The following is a 19062-nucleotide window of genomic DNA, read 5'->3' on the forward strand; positions in this document are numbered from 1 at the left end:
GATATAAATATAAAATAAAATTTGTCTAATACCCCACATTTACTATTTACTATTTATATATAAATTGTATTAAGATACAGCTATGCAACACTAGTGAATTTCTCACTACTGCATAGTTTATATTTTTGTTTTCTATTTTATTTTAATTTTCATTCAGATTTTAATATTTTTTTGTAACAATATAATATTGTGTAATTTTAAATTTTGTATTAAATTTTGAAATAATTATAAGTTAATAATAAATTGTTATATTATACATATATTATAGCATACTTTTATTAGACCTTAAATATTATAATCTTGAATACATATTGTAAATTTGAATAAAATAAAAAATAAATAAAATAAAATAAAAAAAAATAATAAAATTATGGGTACTTGAAAAAAGTAGCATAAACTAGAACGAGGTGAAGAGTTTAGATTTCAAGTGGATTCTGTGTATGTAAACGATAAAGGGATAAATCTAGAATATATGACTTAATCTGAGTTTTAAAAAAGTCATATACATATTCGAATATTGTTTGATAGCAGACTTTATCGGACGGTAAATAATAGAAATTACGTACTCTATTTTCACCAGATTTATTTCATCTGATGATAATCTCACTGCCGTAAATTTAAGTTTATAACAATCTAGAGGTTCTCAGAATGAAAATCTTTCATACATGAATGAAATCTGATATGTAACTTTTAAAAGACTAGCGCAGAATTCATTTGTTTATTTTTTTTTGTTTGCGTGGAGTGTTAATCATACTCCGCCAATCATATCTGTATGTTTTTTAAACTGATAAGTTTAAGGTGAACACACCTTATGTATTTATTTTGGTATTAATAGGGAATAAAATCGATTAAGTTAAATATTAGTGGTATTAATAAAACGTCAATATATGTTATTGTTTTTACATCTCTATTAATTTTGGTTAGTTTAGTTTGTCGTCTATTTTGTCAATGTAAAAAAATAAAGTGCTGTCCTTAAATTAAATTTTTTGTAAATCAAGGTGAAATTAAGATGTGAAATTATTTTTGTGTTATTGCTTATTAATTTCTTAATATGTTTGAACTGAAATATACTAAGAAAATTTAAGAAAGACAACTTAAAACTAAAATTAAATTTTGTGAATTTGTCAGTAATTGTTTCTCCATTTGACATTTCGGAAAATTAATCAGCATAAAGCTTAAGCGAGCGTAAAATTTTATTTTTATTTACAAAATTTGAAAGCATCGCCCACGTGTGATGTCGAACATAAACAAACACTTGTTTTGAAATAAATGTATATTAATTTGTTTCTTTACAAACAAAAACAGCTGATTTCGTTTATATTTTTCTTAGGTATACAAAACAATAATGTTAAGTGTACCCATAGAGGAATTTCCGGGTAAGTTTTTCATTTGGAATATTCTTTGTTTTTTTTCCGCTGTGTTTGTTTTGAATTTTTAAAAAAAGGGTTCTATTTCTGTTATAGATAATATGTATTTTCGTTATAAATACTGTACAAACTTGTGCTTAGACTAAATCATAAAGTAATGATTCATAAATATTTCTAAAAATCATTAATTATAATGAGAATGTACCTACCAATTTATTTTTCAACTATCCACTGTGCATTTGTTTTTGTTTTATTACGTATAAATTTTACTATTTTATAGAATTTTTAAAATTATTTTAAATGTTATTAAGTAGGTTTGTAACCACAGAAATAATATTGATAATCTTACATAACTTTTTATACATCTAGCAGTTACCTTTTTAATTTTTTAAATTAAAATTGTCTCTAAGCAATTTAAATAAAATCAAGTTGGTATATTTAAGATATATTTATTAATACTTCAAAATAAAAATAGGGTTTCACTTATAGATTACTCATAATCTTTAATCGGGTGACAAATATTTCTCATTGTTGTTATCCGCTCACGAAAATAGGGTTATTTACAGATTCCATGTTGGAAAGTTTATATATTTTACATTTCATTTAAAAATTTTACAAGAATTATGTTCAAAATTTTTAAATATATACATACATATCTTATATTGAGGTTGGTACCTACATACTTATATTCTATGAAATTAGTTTAATAGCTATTTTTTAATTTTTCTTTTTGTAGATGGACACGGAGTTCGACAAACTGATAGTATGTCGAATATAAGTGATATATCCGCACAGACAGTTCAGACAAATCGCCCAAAAATGGATGTGGCTTGTGTTATGGATATAACGCAATCAGAAAACTTGAATGAACGGAAATCTGCGTTAGAAGACATTAAACAGGCTTGTTTTTCTGTTAACGCAAATTTTCAATATGTCCAGGTAATTATGTAATTTTTGTAATATTTTCGAAAAATAATTTATATTTGTATATTCTTAGTTTGACAAGTTAGATTTTGGAGAAACAAATGTCTTAGAAACTTTCTATAATGCAGATGTCGTGATAATTGATTTAAGTGTTTTGGTTCAACAAAGTTCCTTGTTTTATCATTTGGGAGTGCGTGAAAGTTTTGGTATGAAAGAAAACATCTTACTATATAATGATAATGATACTCAGCATACTTTGCGACTCAAAGTAAATTTTTTTCCGATTGTTTTACAAATTCGAAATTTATTTCGCGTTTTTTTTTGTAGATATCTTGTGAAAATTATACATTTTTACCGTATAAAAGGCAAGAATGTGGGACAGTAATGATTACAACTAAAGAACAAACAGAAGCTAAAACAACATCACTCATCCATAAAATAAAGAAACTTCTTCAGGATGTTGAAATAACCTCGAAGTATAAATTGGTTTCTAATTTTGTTCGAATATAAATGTTTTCCAATTTTAGAGCTCACATGCGCGAAAAATTCTTACAAGATTTGCGTGCAGCTAGAGAAGAACATGCTGGTAATTCAGAAGAATTATCGAGAATATTACAAAAACTTAGAAAACGTCTTGATGATCCTCATGTGCTTTCTGGAGAAGTAGTTCACAGTTATATGTGCTCCCTGAGAGATGTTCAAGATTATGACTCTATGGTACATTTAGTTAATGAACTAAAAACTATACCGCATAAACGAAAATATGTGGAAACAGGAAATATGTGTTTTTTGTATGCGTTTGCTTTAAATAGAAGAAATAATGAAGGAGATCGACAAAAAGCACTTGAATCTTGTACAAAAGCTTTAGAAAAAAAAGAAAATCGTTTTCCAGATATGCTGTGCCTTTGTGGTCGAATTTATAAAGATCTGTTTGCAGAATCTGATTACACCGATAAGAATTGCCTTGATAGTGCCATAAAATGGTATAGAAAAAGTTTTGAGGTTCAACCGAACGAATACGCTGGTGTTAATTTGGCAACACTGTTAGTTATTGACGGTAAAAGTTTTTCTGATACAGCAGAGCTTCAACATATAGCAATGGTTTTAAATAATCTTATTGGGAAAAAAGGAAGTTTGTCATCATTAACGGAATATTGGGATGTTGCAACTTTTTTTGAAATTTCTGTTTTAGCTGAAGATTACTCGAAGGCCATTCAAGCTGCAGAGTGCATGTTTAAGTTAAAACCACCGAATTGGTATTTAAAATCTACTGTTGGTAATATTACTTTGATTGAAAGATTTAGAAAACGTTCTGAAGATCAAATTCAAACCCCTGAGGAGCAAATATTTCAGTTTTGGATGGATTTTTTTTTGGAAGCCATTGACGATACTGATGCGTACAGTATACGTTATCCTATATTGGTAAATATTTTTATGCCTTGTAGTTCTTACAAACAGATATATTGGTAAATTTCAAATTTGTAGATATATGAACCACAAAAAATATATATGCCTAGTTACGTTAACGTAAATATAGATGCAGACGAAAAAAGTATTCAAATTATTAATATGTGTGCTCAACATTCAAAAGGAGTTTGCAAAAAAGTTCATGACTTTTTATTTATGGCTGATCAAATTAAATCCGTCAGTTTATACAAACGTGATGAAAGATGCGCTTATCTTTACGTTCACCATAATTCTGATGATTTTCAAATGTACTTTCCGTCTGTTCAATGTCGCCAACGATTCTATGATCTTATTTTGAAAATGACAGCTGACCAAAAAGTTTTTGTTGATTTGTCAATAGATGAAACTCAAATACAATATGAGTATGATTTCGATGATCAAAATAGAAAAGTCATATTAGGGAAAGGGTCATATGGGGTTGTATATGCTGCCAGAGATTTAAATACACAGGTACGAATCGCAATAAAAGAAGTGCCAGAAAAGATTACGCATGATGTCCAACCTTTACATGAAGAAATCAAATTACACTCTCAATTACGGCATAGAAATATAGTTCAGGTTTTAAAGTGTTTAAATTTTATAAGAATTTGAAAAACAATTTTCAATATTTCTTTTAGTATCTCGGATCTGTTTCTGAAGATGGATTCTTTAAAATTTTCATGGAGCAAGTACCTGGAGGCTCTTTATCAGCCTTATTAAGAGAAAAATGGGGACCATTAAAGGATAATGAGTCAACTATTGTGTTTTATTCTAGACAAATTCTAGAAGGATTGAAATATTTGCACGACCAAAAGATAGTACACCGCGATATAAAAGGGGATAACGTTCTTGTTAACACTTATAGTGGCGTCGTGAAAATATCTGATTTCGGAACTTCCAAGCGATTAGCTGGTATAAATCCAATTACAGAAACTTTTACAGGCACGCTTCAATATATGGCACCAGAAGTTATAGATCAAGGTGTAAGAGGTTATGGTCCTGCCGCCGATGTTTGGTCCTTTGGGTGAAAAAATAACTTAATCTTAAGTTTGAATTTTATGAATTAATTTCCATTTTTTCCTGTAGCTGTACTAATGTTGAAATGGCTACCGGAAATCCTCCATTTATAGAACTAGGTTCTGCTCAAGCAGCTATGTTTAAAGTTGGTTATTATAAAAAGCATCCGGAGATTCCTTTTGAACTCTCTCCTTTAGCAAGAAATTTCATATTAAGATGTTTTGAAGTGGACGTCAACAAAAGGGCTACGGCAAGTCAACTTCTAGAAGATCATTTTTTGTCAGAGTAACTAAAAATTGAATTTGTCAATATTACATAAATTATTTTAATTTTTGTTGCAGTAGACACAGAAAAGCTCGCCCATCAGTTGCTGGAAGTAATCCAGAATTATCAAGAAGTACTTCTGTACCAATGGATCGTTTAATACATAAGAATATCAGTTCCGCAATGTCGTCAACGAACATTTCATCACCTTCAACACCAGATGTGGAGTAAGTAATTAATAAAATTAAGCAATTTTTGGATTCTGAGAATTTTTGTTTTATTCGTACTTGTTTTTTAAATGCTTTATTAATTTTTGTAAAGTGAAAATGTTTGTATGCAAATCTTGTTTCGTAGCATAACATTTATGTCATCTTCAACAAATTCATCCCTATTTAATAAAACTAAAACCAGAGGATATAGCACGGGGCTACCACCAATCCAAATACCAAAGTTGGCTTCTAATACAAGGTAAAATAATAAACATATTAAAAATGGTTTAATACATTTCGTTTGCTGCTTTGTTTAAATTTTAAAAGAAAGATATTTGAAAAGAATTGTTTTCCCGAAAATATTTCCGTTTTTACAATTTATATCTAAATCGGTGTCAACTTAAGCAATTTAAATTAGCATTCTATTTTGTAAAATGTTGACATTGATTAGGCGACTTAGTTAAAAGTGCTAACAATGCATAATTATTGCTGCAGATAAAATGAAATAGGTTTTTACAAAAATTTACAAATTTTTTCGCAAGTTCAGTTAGTGTTTATAGTATTTACAGAAGTATATGTATATGTCAAATGAAATATAATTATACGTACTTATGTCTATATAGAAATTACTTACTATTTTTCTTATATTTTTTATTGTGTAATGTTTAAAACAATATTTTCAATTAGTTTCTTAGTTATTATCATAAGATATATAAATATTTTTTCTTATGTTACAAGCTTTTATTTTATAGTGGTGACTAACATTTATTTTCGTATTGTATGCTTTTTATCATGTAATATTAAAATGCATTTGAAGACAAATATAAGTCTCCAGTAAGGCATATGTAAATGCATAATTAAAAGTGTAAATGAAAAATAAATTGAGTTTCAAGCCAAACCAATAACCTATTATACAAAGTATTTCACTAAGAATTAACTTTATTATGTATATTTGTGTAAGGTCTTGATGGTTTCATAAATTTTTATGTTTTATTATAAAGTAAAAATGCTTTGAGGGTTTTTTAAATAAATTTATTTTAAATTATCTTCATATGAAAAAGTTATTTTCAACAATAAACAGTCAGCATAATTTTATTTTTTTATTATTTCTAGTCTGATAAATACCCCAAGTATAGAAGCTGAGTCAGAAACAACCGCAAGTTATACAAGGCGAAACTCTTCTGGAGTAATGTTGTCACCTGAAGTTGAATTAACTGGAACGTCTTCCTCAAAATCTAATTTAACTGATACCAGTGAAAGTGATGGGTTTTATTTACTCAAAAAGGATTCCCAAAGACGTACTACTCTATCTAAAGTGTTAGCTTTAGATGAAATAAAAATTTGTGATGTTTGGATGGAAAAGATTGAAAATAATCATAATCCAGTTGTGATTTCAAAGGAACATTTGGAAATTATAGTACGTGCATTACGGGAATACATAATTGAACAAAATGAAAGATTATTAGAAGCAGCCATGAGCGATTTAAAAAAAAATTTAGATTTCGATTCTACTGCTATTGATCATGTTCATCTGGCGCTTTATTCATTTCAAGATGCAGTTGTTACCGTTTTAAGATCACATAGTATCAAACCACATTGGATGTTTGCATTAGATAATTTGGTAAAAAGTGCTGTACAAGCTGGTATAAATGTTTTATCACCGGAATTAGGAGCAAATCTTGCCGGTGAAGAAATTATAGGTTCAGCTGAAGATGACGAAAATGAAGAAATGTCAACATCTGGCGTTAGTACTGTAAACTCAAAAAGACTGCAACCGAAACTAATGGAGGCAAAAAAATATTTAGTAACAGAGGAATTAAGTCACCTAAGATTAGAAAACGCTCGATTATTACAGGATTTAATACAATGTCAAAAGACTTATCAAAATTTATTAAAATCAACAATTGAAGAGCAAAATTTAAATTTACTTGTGCTGAAAAATTTTACGCAGCAAATGTCGTATTTATCTGATTCAAAGAATCGGAATTCATCTATAGGGTAAAATTATTATTAACATTTTTTTGAAACTTGAAATTTATTTCAAATATTTTTTTTAAAGGTATCATAGTCAAGAGTCTAACGATTTATTAAAAGCACCGGAAAATGCTAATAATGTTTCAACTAGTCCCGGTGAAATATCTGCTACATCTTCGACAGCCTCATATAATGAAGTTGATGGACGTATAGCGACTTCAAATAATTTAAATTTTACTAATACAGCACAAAATCCTCAACATTTATGTATAAAGCCTTGTGTAAATCAGTCTGAATTATTTAAAAATGACCAAGAATTAATTGAATGGCTAAAGAGACATTATTTTAATACGTATGTTATTAATAAAATTCTTCAAGCAGATTTTACATACGAAAATTTTATATGGTACACTGAGAGGGATGATTTAAAGAGATTTGGATTAAGGTAAGTGCATTTGTTAATACTGAATGAACTTTATTGAAAATGAAATACTACGTTCACCACACTTTAAACGTCCTAAAGTAAAAATTGATGAAAATGATATATACCTTAATTATGACGACTCCACATTAAACTAATAAGATACTATCAACATTGTATTTATTAATTTGTAGCAATACTATAATACTTTCTGAGAATTATATAATGCCGTAACAATTGTGTGCATTTACGCATTTACAGTTATACTTGGAAGACTAATTATTATAATCCTATAAGACTTGCAATTAGCTAATTCTAAATTTTGCTACAGATTTAGTATTTTAAGTTGCCTAGACAGATATATTTTACTTCAACGTATTCATCAATTCCATGATGTGATCCTTCCCTTCCAATACCAGATTCTTTTACTCCGCCAAAAGGAGCTTCTGCTGTTGAAATTAGTCCTTCATTAATTCCAACCATACCGACTTGAAGTGCTTTGGCGACTCTAAAAATTTGAGATAAATCTTGGCTATAGAAATACCCGGCTAACCCTCGTCGTGTATCATTGGCTTTTATTACAGCTTCCTCTTCCGTTTTAAATTTGATGACAGAAATGACTGGGCCGAAAACTTCATCTGTGTATAATTTCATGTTTTGATTTATATTGGTAACTATTGTCGGCTCATAAAATAGATTTCCGATATCTTTTCTTGCCCTACCACCATGCAAAATTTTCGCACTTTTGGATGAAGCGTCGTCAACAAAGGATTTTACTTTATCAAATTGATTTTTGTTTATTAACGGTCCAATTTGTGTATCAGTATTCAGCCCAGGCCCGATTTTTAATTTTCCAACTCGTTCAATAAGGGCTTTCATAAATGAATCATAAATGCCATCTTGAACGAAAAATCGATTTGCTGAAACGCATGTTTGCCCACAATTTCTGAATTTTGATACGATCGAGCCTTCAACTGCTTTTTCCACATCAGCGGAATTGAAGACTATAAATGGAGCATTACCTCCAAGTTCTAGCGAAATTCGTTTAACATTTGCGGAGCTATCTCTATAAAGTATTTTTCCAACTTCTGTTGATCCCGTAAATGAAATTGTATCAACGTCTGGACTAGAGCAAAATAATTTTCCAAAATTCGCCGCTTTTGTTGTCGTAAGGATATTGATTGTTCCGTTAGGGAAACCAGCTTCTTCGGATAATTTTGCCAATGCCAAGGCCGTTAAGGGCGTGTCTTCGGATGGTTTTATTATAACTGTGCAGCCTAAAATTTTAACAACTAATATAATTTCTACTATATAGCTTTATTTACTAAAAGTATATTTATTACACGCTTAAAAGAGACTCTACTTTCACATTAACTTTTTATAGCCGAAATTTGCTTTTGCAAGAGCTTCTTTTAAATGGGTAATTTGCTTTGCAAGCTAATTTGTTTAAAAATTACCAGCAGCAAGAGCTGCAGCCGCTTTTCTAGTAATCATAGCAAGAGGGAAATTCCAAGGTGTTATTAGTGCTGCCACCCCAATCGGTTGTTTTAAAACAAAAAGTTCTCTATTAGGGCCAGGTGGGGGTATAACCTCACCGTAAATTCTCCTTGCCTCTTCCGCAAACCACTCTGTAAACGAATTTCCATATGTGATTTCTCCGTGTGATTCACTAATAGGTTTTCCAGATTCCTGTGTCATGATATCAGCTATTTCGTTACGATTTTCTTCTATCAATGTGTGCCATTTCTGTGTTCAATTTATTTTAATTTAAATCTATTAAGCTTATTAAACGCTTAATAAATTATACATACTTTTAATAAAGATGACCTTTCCTTTCCGGTCAATTTCGACCAACGTGCAGAGGCAAATGCTGTTTTTGCTTCCCGTATTGCTTTTTCAGCTTCTGTTACAGTCATGTCAGGAACCGAACCTATTATATTGCCGGTTGCTGGGTTGGTCACATCAAATGTTTCACCAGTACCGGAAGTTATCCAATTACCACCCACAAAATTTTTTGACTGTATTAATGAGGAAATGCTTCTTTTCCAATTAGTAGAAGTGAACTTTTTTAAGTGTATTTTGTGAAAATGATAAAATTTTATCATGATTCGAAACGTAATTATCTGATATGCAAAATTCTAAATAATTCCAAATTTTTGAATTACACTATTACAATTCAATGCAGTTAATCGATTTTCTTTTACAAGGTCAATTGTATTAAAAATTCTACATACTTAATAAACAAAAATCTACATACTTATGTTAGATTAATTGAGAAATTAGGTGTTATATGTATGTACATTTGCATATACAAATGAAAACAGTAAAGTAAAATAGTGATAAGAAACAGTTGTCAAAATTTTATAAAAACTTCAAATTCATATGTCAATTTTTTTAAATGTATTACAGCGTTTTAAAAATTTTAACTCTTGCAGGCGTGGATGCGAATACATTAAAAAAATGTATTATGAACTTGATATGAAAAAATTTTGGAATTTGAGAGCTCTTATCTTAAAAACCAATACGATAGAGCTTATTCTGCTATTTAAAAATTTTTCAAATTTGAACTACAATATAGTACACGTGAGAAATTTTGGAATTTTTCCAGTAAAGTAGCACTCTTATTGTAAATCTCACATGTAGGACTGAAATTCGCAGAAATTACGAATTTCATATTATGAATTCCGAAGTAGTATAAACGTATTACGAAATTCGTAATAGAGTAATTACGAATCTCTGGGATAAAACTTGCAAAAACTTAAAAAAGAAAAACAATGACGAAATTTCTCTCAAAAAAACAAAAAAAAACCCTTAAAAAATAAATCAGGCAGAAAACGTGAAAAAACTTTAAAAAACTTTATAAATATATAGGTGATAAACGTCAAATTTCAAAGTAATTTTCATACATAAACAAATTTTTTTTGGTTATGCCAAAAACCGAAAATTTTGATTTTGGGTTATAAAAGTGTAAAACATAGAAAAAACCACTTATGAACCCATTTTGGCTATTTTATTTTATTTTAATTGAAAAGTTTTGAAAAAAAAAGTTATTGTTATCTTCAGACAATTCCAATAAAAACATATGTTTGGACAGCTGTAAGATTTGAAATGTTTTTAAAACACTGAATTTTATTTTACAAAATTAGAAAAAACTTTAATCATTGAAAAATGAGAATGTCATCATTTTCTCTTCTATAAATGTCAAAATTCTACTAATGAAATTTTCAGACATAGAAAGCAATGTTGACAATAGTGTTGATATCGGAAATTTCCATTATCCTGTAGAATATGCTTTTGTATGTTTTGAATCTGTTACATGAAATTTTCCTGTAAAAAACTGTAAAGAGGATAAATATAAAAATATTATTGAATTTCCCTCAATTGCAATTATTTTCGTGGAATACAAAAATGTTAAAATCTTTACATATTTTTCACATTACATTGATGTTCAAAATTTCTAGAAAATTTTGTAAAACTTTGTAACATTTGAATTTGACTTTTAAGAAATGGCTAGTAATAGGTACTATCTTGCCATGAATTTCATTCTTATCCCTTAAATTAGGAAAATCGCAAATATCATATTGCCAATTTCGAATTAATATTAGCTCTATCATGAATTTCGTTCGTAGCTTTGAAATTCAGAAAATAGCGAATTTCAGATTGTTAATTTTGAATTACTAAAATATTATTATAAATTATGTTCGTAATAGAAATAACCCTTAACTGTCTACGAAAGAATTAATTACATATTGTAACGAGCAATTTAACACAGTGGTTGTTTAAATTTTTAAGTAAAGTTTTGTAATAAAAGGATAATAAACTTGCTATATTTACCTTATGAATTTTTCAATTTGAAATTAGTTTTGATTTTTTTTCGTAATTTAACTTAGTACTTTTTTTAATGGCAATGAGAAAGCTGTACGTCGATTAAACTTCTATCAATTTTTGGAAATATGTTTTTCTAAAATTTATTTTATTTTTTCAATTTCCTTCTTTTGGCGATTGTTTTTTTTTTTGCAAATATGAAATTAAAACTCCCAAAATTTATTTATATAAGACTTTAAACAAAAGGACGGTGAAATTTTTTTTTCCTTCATACAAACTTTATACAATTTAAAAAAAAAAAGGAAAATGAAAATTGCTCTCTCTGCGCGGTGGCCTTTTACTAGAGCAGTGAGTCCATGGCTTATAAAAGTTCTAAAACCTTTCTATCCAAAAATCAGCAATATTTTGGAGGAATCGCTAACCGAGGTGATCTCTTGGGCCGAAGAATGTGAACTAGAAATGAATCCAAAGAAAACTGAGCTAGTGATTTTTACGAATGCGCTTGCTAGCTGTAGCTCAGCCATGGACAAAGGTTTTCTTTTAATTTTTTTTACATTATATATGTATAAATGAAGTAAGGAACATATAAGTAGCTAAAAACTTCGTCATAGAAAATCTGAAATGTGTCAATTCTGGCACGCGTACCATTGAATTGCCACCTTAAGTAATAGATAAAACAAAATTTACCATTAAAATTTTTTAAGATTCAAGTTCTTCAAGTAGCGAATTTCTTTTAAATGTTTGGGATTTAGTGAATATTATTTTAATTTTCTATTCACAACAATCTTATCTTCTAAAAATATAAGAAAAGAAATGATGTTCTACGCGTATACAAATATTTTATTTATGCTAACACTTATGTATGAAAAAAAATTTCATTCTTTACAGAAGTTTTTAAATAATATTACTGAAATATTATGTAGTAGGATTGATTTTTTTTAAATAGTTTTTATATTTCTCTTTAAAAAAAAACGTTTTACTTTTGTTAATTAAATTAAAATATGAAATTAATTAAACATTTCTAAAAATTAAAGATTTATGTATGAACAAAAATGAATTCATATGTAGGTGTTTATAATGTGTGGAAATTTTATATTTAAAAAAAATGAATCGATTTATATTTCTTAAAAAATATGGTATCATATAACAGGCAGGCAAATTTTTCATTTTTGAGTGAACTACTTTTATTTTGCCAAATATATATTGTATGTATCTACTAGCTAGACCGTCAGGCTCAGAGAGTAAATCAAAATTAATTTCCAAATTTGTATGACAATCTTAATCGCTTCATATATACGCTATAAAAATTCTTTAAAAAAAAATAATTGTAAACTTACGCATTCTACTTTTCTTGTCTTGTATTTATAGAATTTCAACAAAAAACAATAGTAAGATATAATAACAAATTGTAGTACAAAGTTTTCTAGATTAATCTGATGATTTTTTAAAATTTTATGCACTGCTGAAAAAAAAATCAAGAAATTTGCATGTGTCCGAAGTATTCTGTTCTATTTAAGGAATAGAGTAAGAATAGAAAGTATCATTTAAGGTATTAAGGACAATATAATAAAAATGATAAAAGTGTCGTTGGTTAGAGAAAAGTATTAAGTTGACGAAGAAAATAATACGAACAATACGTAGATTCATAAATTTATTCCGATTTGTTTGCAAAACTTTACAGAGAATTATAAAGTTTTTGATGAACGGTAACCAACAAAAATAGAATACTTTATTTGTTTTAATGTTGTTATTTAATCGAACTTTACGAGGGTTTAAATAAATTTTGTTTTTATACGAATATTCAACACCTACCTACTATAAAAGCAAAACGCAAAAACATAACACGGTAAATATTCAATATATTTTTAACTATTCTATAAAATCAAAACAGTTAAAAATTTACATTATATTTTGAAAATTTAAGTTGTATATAAATATGATAATGATACGCTATATGGGTGCGCTCATGAAAAGGCCTTTCAGTTTTACTACTTTGTTTGCTTCTCAAATGAATGCCCATTCTTTGGTACCAAAATGAAAGCTAGAATATCAGTTTTCACTTAAAATAAAATAACGCCGTATTATATTAAAAGGTAAGTAATGCCCACGTTAATTATGAGAAATATTTCTAAGAACTTTTCTAAAAACAAAAGTTCTTAGAAATATTTTTTAAAAATTTAGACTTTGCACTTATATACGTCGTTTGTTTCTTCTACAAGGAGGATTTTATAAGCATTAAAATGATTTCTTCAAGTTTGCTTTATTTATCATATTTTCTGAGTTATAAACCAACTATGTCCCAAAGCTCGGAAAGGAGTGCGAAAGTAGGAAAAGGTTCACTATTATTTTTTATTTGTCTGTACTAGTTTCGAGAGCAGAATTGATTCTCGGACATTGTGTGTAGTAGGATTTTTATTCGTACAACATGCATACAATAAATGAAATTTAATTTCCGAAGATAATGCCAAAAAGAGCATAAGTAAATTCATTAGTATATAAGCAAATTAATTTAAATTTTCATAAACAAAATGGCTTAATTTCTTGTGGGAAAGCTTAAGAATATTTTTAGTCACACGTTCTAAATTTTTAAGAAATACATCTAATTAATATAGGTTTGTAATGTATAATTTTAGGCTTGGTGACGAAATTAACCTTTGGAGGAGAATAAAAGAGGAGCGTTGCGGCAAAAAGCATAAAATCAAAGATAATAATGATCAAGTCAAAGTAATGAAAATTGACAAATCAACTAGTCATGACAACACTAATGACATTCAAAAATCATCCAGTTTTACATCTAATTATGCAAGTGTAGATTCGTCAGATGAAGTTGCTGGTAGCGATTACGAATCATGTAATGGATTAGAAGAAAAATAAAATATTCAAATCAATTTTGCTAAATATAGTAGATATATAATTTTTATAATAAAAAAAATTAACAATAACGTATATTAGTACATATTCAAATATATGAATAGTATTTGTGCCCATATTATTTAAGCCTCGTTATGTGAGGCTTCAATGTAATTCATGACTTCCAACATCACAGTTATTTTATACACAAAAAAAAGAATGTTCATAATTTAAGTTAAATTTTATTCATATTTCAAAAATGTTAATGATAAAAGCCTGTACAAAATAATTTTATAGCTAAATAATTTAAACGAAAGTTCATGAGGAAATATTTTGCAAAAGAGTATCCGTATACATACATACATGTACTGTAATCAATATTGAAATCATATATAAATATTAACTTATTTTCCAAGGATAATTTTTCTTGATGCACCAAAATTTTGACCGGACTGTGACGCTCCTCTATTTGTTCCAGCTTGGAGTCCAATTATGGCTTCACTTGACCGTAGTTGCTCTTCAGTAAAGTCACGCCTATTTTCTTCCGCAGGACGTGGTCCCAGAAATGGTCCTTTCCATTCAGGGTGTTTGTAGCACTGGAATTGCCAAAATTATAGTCAAAAGGTTGTATTTTATTGAAAGTAGCTTACCGCGCGTCCAAGGGCAAAAATTGTTTGTGTTACAAGTGCAATATTTTTTTGATCCCATAGATCTGTAGTTTGAAATAAATCAACATCGGGAACTCCATATTTTGTACAGGCTTTTTGGAATCTAATAACATACATATTTAATTTAAGATAACATTTATGATTCATAGTAAATTAAGAAAATATAGAAAGAAACAAAACCACGCATATTAAAATGTTTAAATTTTTCTAAAAATTTAAGCAAACAAGTGGTTAAGATTTTTAAAACTCTGTTTTTTGTTAAAGTTATATTTATTAAATATATATTTTTGTCCATTGATTATGTGGTTTTTGTTTAAATTGATTTGAAAAAAAGTTTAAAATATGTATGAACCTACAGGCATAAGTTTAAACAGCTAAAAATAATACAAGTACCTACTATTGATGTACTAATGTTAAGCAATTACGAATAAGTTAAATATAATTACAAAAATCCTTTGACAGCTTAATATTGAAATAGGATTGAGCATCAACACGATTTGTCAGCATTACAAAAAGTTGGTTTAATTTGAGTTCCAATGATCACGTATACAAATAATATGTTTAAGTGACAAAAAGTCAGTGTGCATAGAAAGTATGAATAATTCTTTTAGTAAGATAACTAATATCTACATAAAAAATTTATAGAGTGCATGACGCGACTCCGGAGATCTTGGAAATTCTGTTCTGAAAACCATCACGAATTTCAACTGACATTTAAAATCGAGAAAGAAATTCAGTTTTATTCCTACTTTCAAACAGCATTTTATTTGAAAATATTGATCGATTTGTACTTTTAATTTCGTGCAGATTTTCAATAGTGCATGGAAAATAATGACGAATTTGTAAGTTTGATCGTGGCATTGAAGCACGAATTTTTCAAAAGTTTTTCGAAAATTTTAGATTTTATATTTTGTGAGTTTGATTGTTATATTAGATTTTGTAAATATATTCAAAACAACGAACTAATTATTATTTTAATATTATATTTACTGAATAATTTTTAGTTATTTTGACACAATTTAAAAAACGTTAAGTTTTATGTCAAACTTAAAAATGTTTTTGATTAATTGATTAAAAAGAAAGTGAAATGATACAATATGGTTCTGGTGAAATGATTGATACAATTAAACGACTGCTTTTTATTCTAAAATTGTAAACTTTGGAAAACTTGGAATTATATATGTAAATTATTGAATGATTAATGTTCGGTTTTTGTATCGTAAATATGAAACTTAAAGAATAAGTAAGTAATACAGGGTTTCTGATGCAGCATGGTAGGTTATAGGTTTTCAAGCAATAATTTTTCTAATGCAGCATAAAACTTTAGAATGCATTACATATTATTCACACGAAAACACATCGATACCAGAATAAAGGTAACAATTAGCATTATAAAATATTTTAAACATTTACTGTCCAATATTATCCATCATCTTGTAATCTCCACCGGATGTATTAATTTTTGGTATAATACCAGGTACCAAACGATTCATCAACTTGCATAAAATAATACCATTACGAAGGGCTTCTTCGAACGGCAAAGGAGGAAAACGTTCATTAATTACAGCTTCAACCCAGGCTTGAGCTTCAGCTTCTTCTTCTGGAATACGTTTACCGCAAACCTGAAATTAATTTTGAGAAAAGTTTCAAATGTTAAAAGACTATTTTTCATGTAATTTTAAACATATGCAGTTACATATGTGTATATGGATGTGTTTATACAATTAAATATTTACGACAAAACGATGTTTTATTTAATTTAAATATAATGCTGGCTAAAAGCATAAACTCTTGTAAAAATGTATATAAAGATGTCTATGTTAAAAGTAATCGAGCTTATACATACATATTTATAAATAAAAATAAAACACATTTTATAGGAAAACAAAATCGTGATGACAAAACTGTGCTACATTTTAAAAGTCGTTACATCTTCGAAACTGTTTAACGAATCCTGTTGATTGATAGAAACACGAAAAATAACTTTAAAAGTTTTTTGTTTTGACCTTTGCTCAACCTTGACAACTTCATTGGTTTAAGAAATATAAGTTTTTAAAGACTTTAAAATTTTTCTCCTTTATTATGAGAAAATGGAATAATACGCAAGCTAATGTTCAAGTGAAACAAACAATTCAAAATCATGTAATTAAAATTTTAAAATAAAATGTTCTTTAATATGTAAACAAATTTTTCCAAAATAATTTCTTGTCTTTGAATAAAAAACATTTAAACATTTTTTTTTCATTAAAATTTTCCATTGGGTATAATTTTTCTAGTATCGATATGTTTCGTTTTGATATTATAGCGAAAAATTCCGGTCACAAACAACATCTGTAAGTCGAGGGATTCCTATATATCGTCCCATCACGGACCATGACGTCACAGAGTATGAAGTCATTATCGGGATTTTACCTTGTCACTACAAAAGCCTATGTAATTATTAATTTGGTATTGATTCAATGCTTAAAAATGTAAAGCAAATTTATATTGTGTACATATTTTAAACATTAATTTAAACTTTCAGAAATTTTAAACATTAGGAATGTTATTTTCAGCACATGTTGCACAATGTATCTCATGTTCATGTAAATGCAACTTGTATCATATGTTCAAGAAGTATCACATGTACAATATCTAAAATATTCATTACTAGCAGCGTTATTCTTTCAAAATAAGAGAAGCCCCATGATCACTTTGGGTATTTAGGACTTTTTAAGTTTTAAATTATATACTTACATAATATGTATGTATGGATACATATGTATGTATGTATGTATATAAATACAAAAAAGATTAATGGAATCAAAAAGTTGCTACATTAAAGCATCTTTTAACTTAAAACAAATTATTTATGTTTTTTTCAATGTGTTATTCTCGAAGATTTTTCCATTTTGAAAAAACTCATTAAAAAAAAATGCACAAAACTTTTCTTTATTGAAAAATTTTAATAATTTAAAAGCTTTTTGGCGGGTGGCTAAAAACGCTTTACTGATAAATTCAAAAAAATAAACAATTTTTTCTTTATACATTATTATACATACATACATACATATATGTATTGTATATATTGATATAAGTATGTATGTAAACTTAAATTTTAATTAAGATACATACATACATAATATGTACAGGGTTAACAAAATTTGAGTTTTTTTATAGCCCACTTTTATCATTTTACTTTTTTAGTTTATTCTTAGTCCTACGAAAATTCTGCGACTTTTGTACATAGCTTAATTAAAATATTTTAATCTTGACACAAATAATGATGGCTCTGGAAGATAAACAATATAAAATTACTTAAAAATTCTTTAACGAGACAAAAAATAAATAATAACTCAGTTAAATTTCTGCTAATCAGCTGTTTTTTCATTCAATTAATTTTTAAACCTGAGAATGCTATACACTCCAACCCAATAAAAAAAAAAATACAAAAACAAATTTTATACTGTTTCATACAAATGAAATAAAAGATAAAATTAGAGGTTAATTTTAAAATAACTTACAAAAAATTTTTTTGGAATACGTTTTTGTAACGTCAATCAAATAACGTCAAAGAATATGTTAAAATTCAAAAATTATCAAAACTACTGAAAGAAAAACACATTCACGCGACAAAGTACATTTTTAATAAAATAACTGAGTTAAAATTAAATTCATTCAGCCTCGCGAATAGAACTCAAGTTCTTGTTGTTGTATTATTATGATATTTAATAACACTAGTTAGATAAGTTAAATTTTGAGGTTAATTGAAAATTTAGATAGTTTATGACAATTTTACCAAATATTAGTTTGTATTGGCAGTACCACTGTCAATATGCTTTTAAATTAACCCAACATTGTTTTTAAATTAAGCATCATCATCATAACATAACATCAAGTTTAAATTTGTATGCATAATATTCTTCTTAACGCAAAGTGTATGTAAGTACAATATTATGTATGTATGCACATATCTAGCTTTAAATTAAAGTATCCGTATATCGCATTATGAATTTTGTTTAAAAATTTTTGTGAAACTCTTTGAAATTTTTATGGAACATTTAATTAAACTTTTATCTAAAAAAACTAAATTTTCTATTTTTTTTTTAAATATTCCA

At 27.6% G+C, this 19062-nt stretch overlaps 3 protein-coding genes across 9 annotated transcripts in view; 1 reads left to right on the top strand and 2 right to left on the bottom strand.

Annotated features, from left to right (window-relative positions):
- Nucleotides 1–901: 901 nt before the first annotated feature.
- On the top strand, nt 902–14390 carry LOC129612042 (mitogen-activated protein kinase kinase kinase 15). 7 transcript variants are annotated; one of them, XM_055525504.1, is made up of 14 exons: nt 902–919; nt 1331–1376; nt 2104–2306; nt 2365–2559; nt 2619–2767; nt 2819–3713; nt 3777–4316; nt 4376–4761; nt 4824–5039; nt 5096–5245; nt 5373–5486; nt 6341–7225; nt 7287–7646; nt 14081–14390. In XM_055525504.1, the coding sequence occupies exons 2-14, from the start codon at nt 1346–1348 to the stop codon at nt 14319–14321; spliced, it is 4365 nt and encodes a 1454-aa protein (XP_055381479.1). In that variant the 5' UTR covers nt 902–919; nt 1331–1345; the 3' UTR covers nt 14322–14390. The 7 variants fall into 7 exon arrangements, with proteins under 7 accessions (XP_055381479.1, XP_055381471.1, XP_055381503.1 ...); XM_055525496.1 differs by lacking the exon at nt 902–919 and adding an exon at nt 968–998; XM_055525489.1 differs by lacking the exon at nt 902–919 and adding an exon at nt 1010–1271.
- LOC129612073 (glutarate-semialdehyde dehydrogenase) lies at nt 7786–9871 on the bottom strand. Its single transcript, XM_055525553.1, has 3 exons — nt 9434–9871; nt 9080–9368; nt 7786–8899 (listed from the first exon to the last, which is right to left on the bottom strand). Exons 1-3 carry the CDS (start codon nt 9725–9727, stop codon nt 7956–7958), a joined length of 1527 nt encoding a protein of 508 aa, XP_055381528.1. The 5' UTR covers nt 9728–9871; the 3' UTR covers nt 7786–7955.
- A 133-nt stretch (nt 14391–14523) lies between the features above and the next one.
- LOC129612084 (muscle-specific protein 20-like) overlaps nt 14524–19062 on the bottom strand; it is a 31467-nt gene continuing 26928 nt past the window's right edge. The window contains exons 2-4 of the mRNA XM_055525577.1: nt 16379–16587; nt 14948–15068; nt 14524–14893 (exon numbers count right to left, since the gene is read on the bottom strand). Of these exons, the coding sequence (XP_055381552.1) occupies nt 14702–14893; nt 14948–15068; nt 16379–16587 (522 nt within the window). The 3' untranslated portion in view covers nt 14524–14701. The remainder of the gene's footprint in view (nt 14894–14947; nt 15069–16378; nt 16588–19062) is intronic.

Source organism: Condylostylus longicornis, unplaced genomic scaffold (assembly GCF_029603195.1).
Source record: "Condylostylus longicornis isolate FDR11 unplaced genomic scaffold, ASM2960319v2 ptg000004l, whole genome shotgun sequence".
NCBI lineage: Eukaryota > Metazoa > Arthropoda > Insecta > Diptera > Dolichopodidae > Condylostylus > Condylostylus longicornis.

What these genes read in the sequence shown, in the direction of transcription:
- LOC129612073 (XM_055525553.1), bottom strand. Translation starts at nt 9,727, where the DNA reads ATGATAAAATTTTATCATTTTCACAAAATACACTTAAAAAAGTTCACT. An exon ending in AAAGGTCATCTTTATTAAAA is followed by an intron (nt 9,369 to 9,433) that starts GTATGTATAATT and finishes AATTGAACACAG; the next exon opens with AAATGGCACACATTGATAGA. An exon ending in GGCTGCAGCTCTTGCTGCTG is followed by an intron (nt 8,900 to 9,079) that starts GTAATTTTTAAA and finishes TTAAAATTTTAG; the next exon opens with GCTGCACAGTTATAATAAAA.
- LOC129612042 (XM_055525504.1), top strand. Translation starts at nt 1,346, where the DNA reads ATGTTAAGTGTACCCATAGAGGAATTTCCGG. An exon ending in ACCCATAGAGGAATTTCCGG is followed by an intron (nt 1,377 to 2,103) that starts GTAAGTTTTTCA and finishes TTCTTTTTGTAG; the next exon opens with ATGGACACGGAGTTCGACAA. An exon ending in AGCATACTTTGCGACTCAAA is followed by an intron (nt 2,560 to 2,618) that starts GTAAATTTTTTT and finishes TTTTTTTTGTAG; the next exon opens with ATATCTTGTGAAAATTATAC.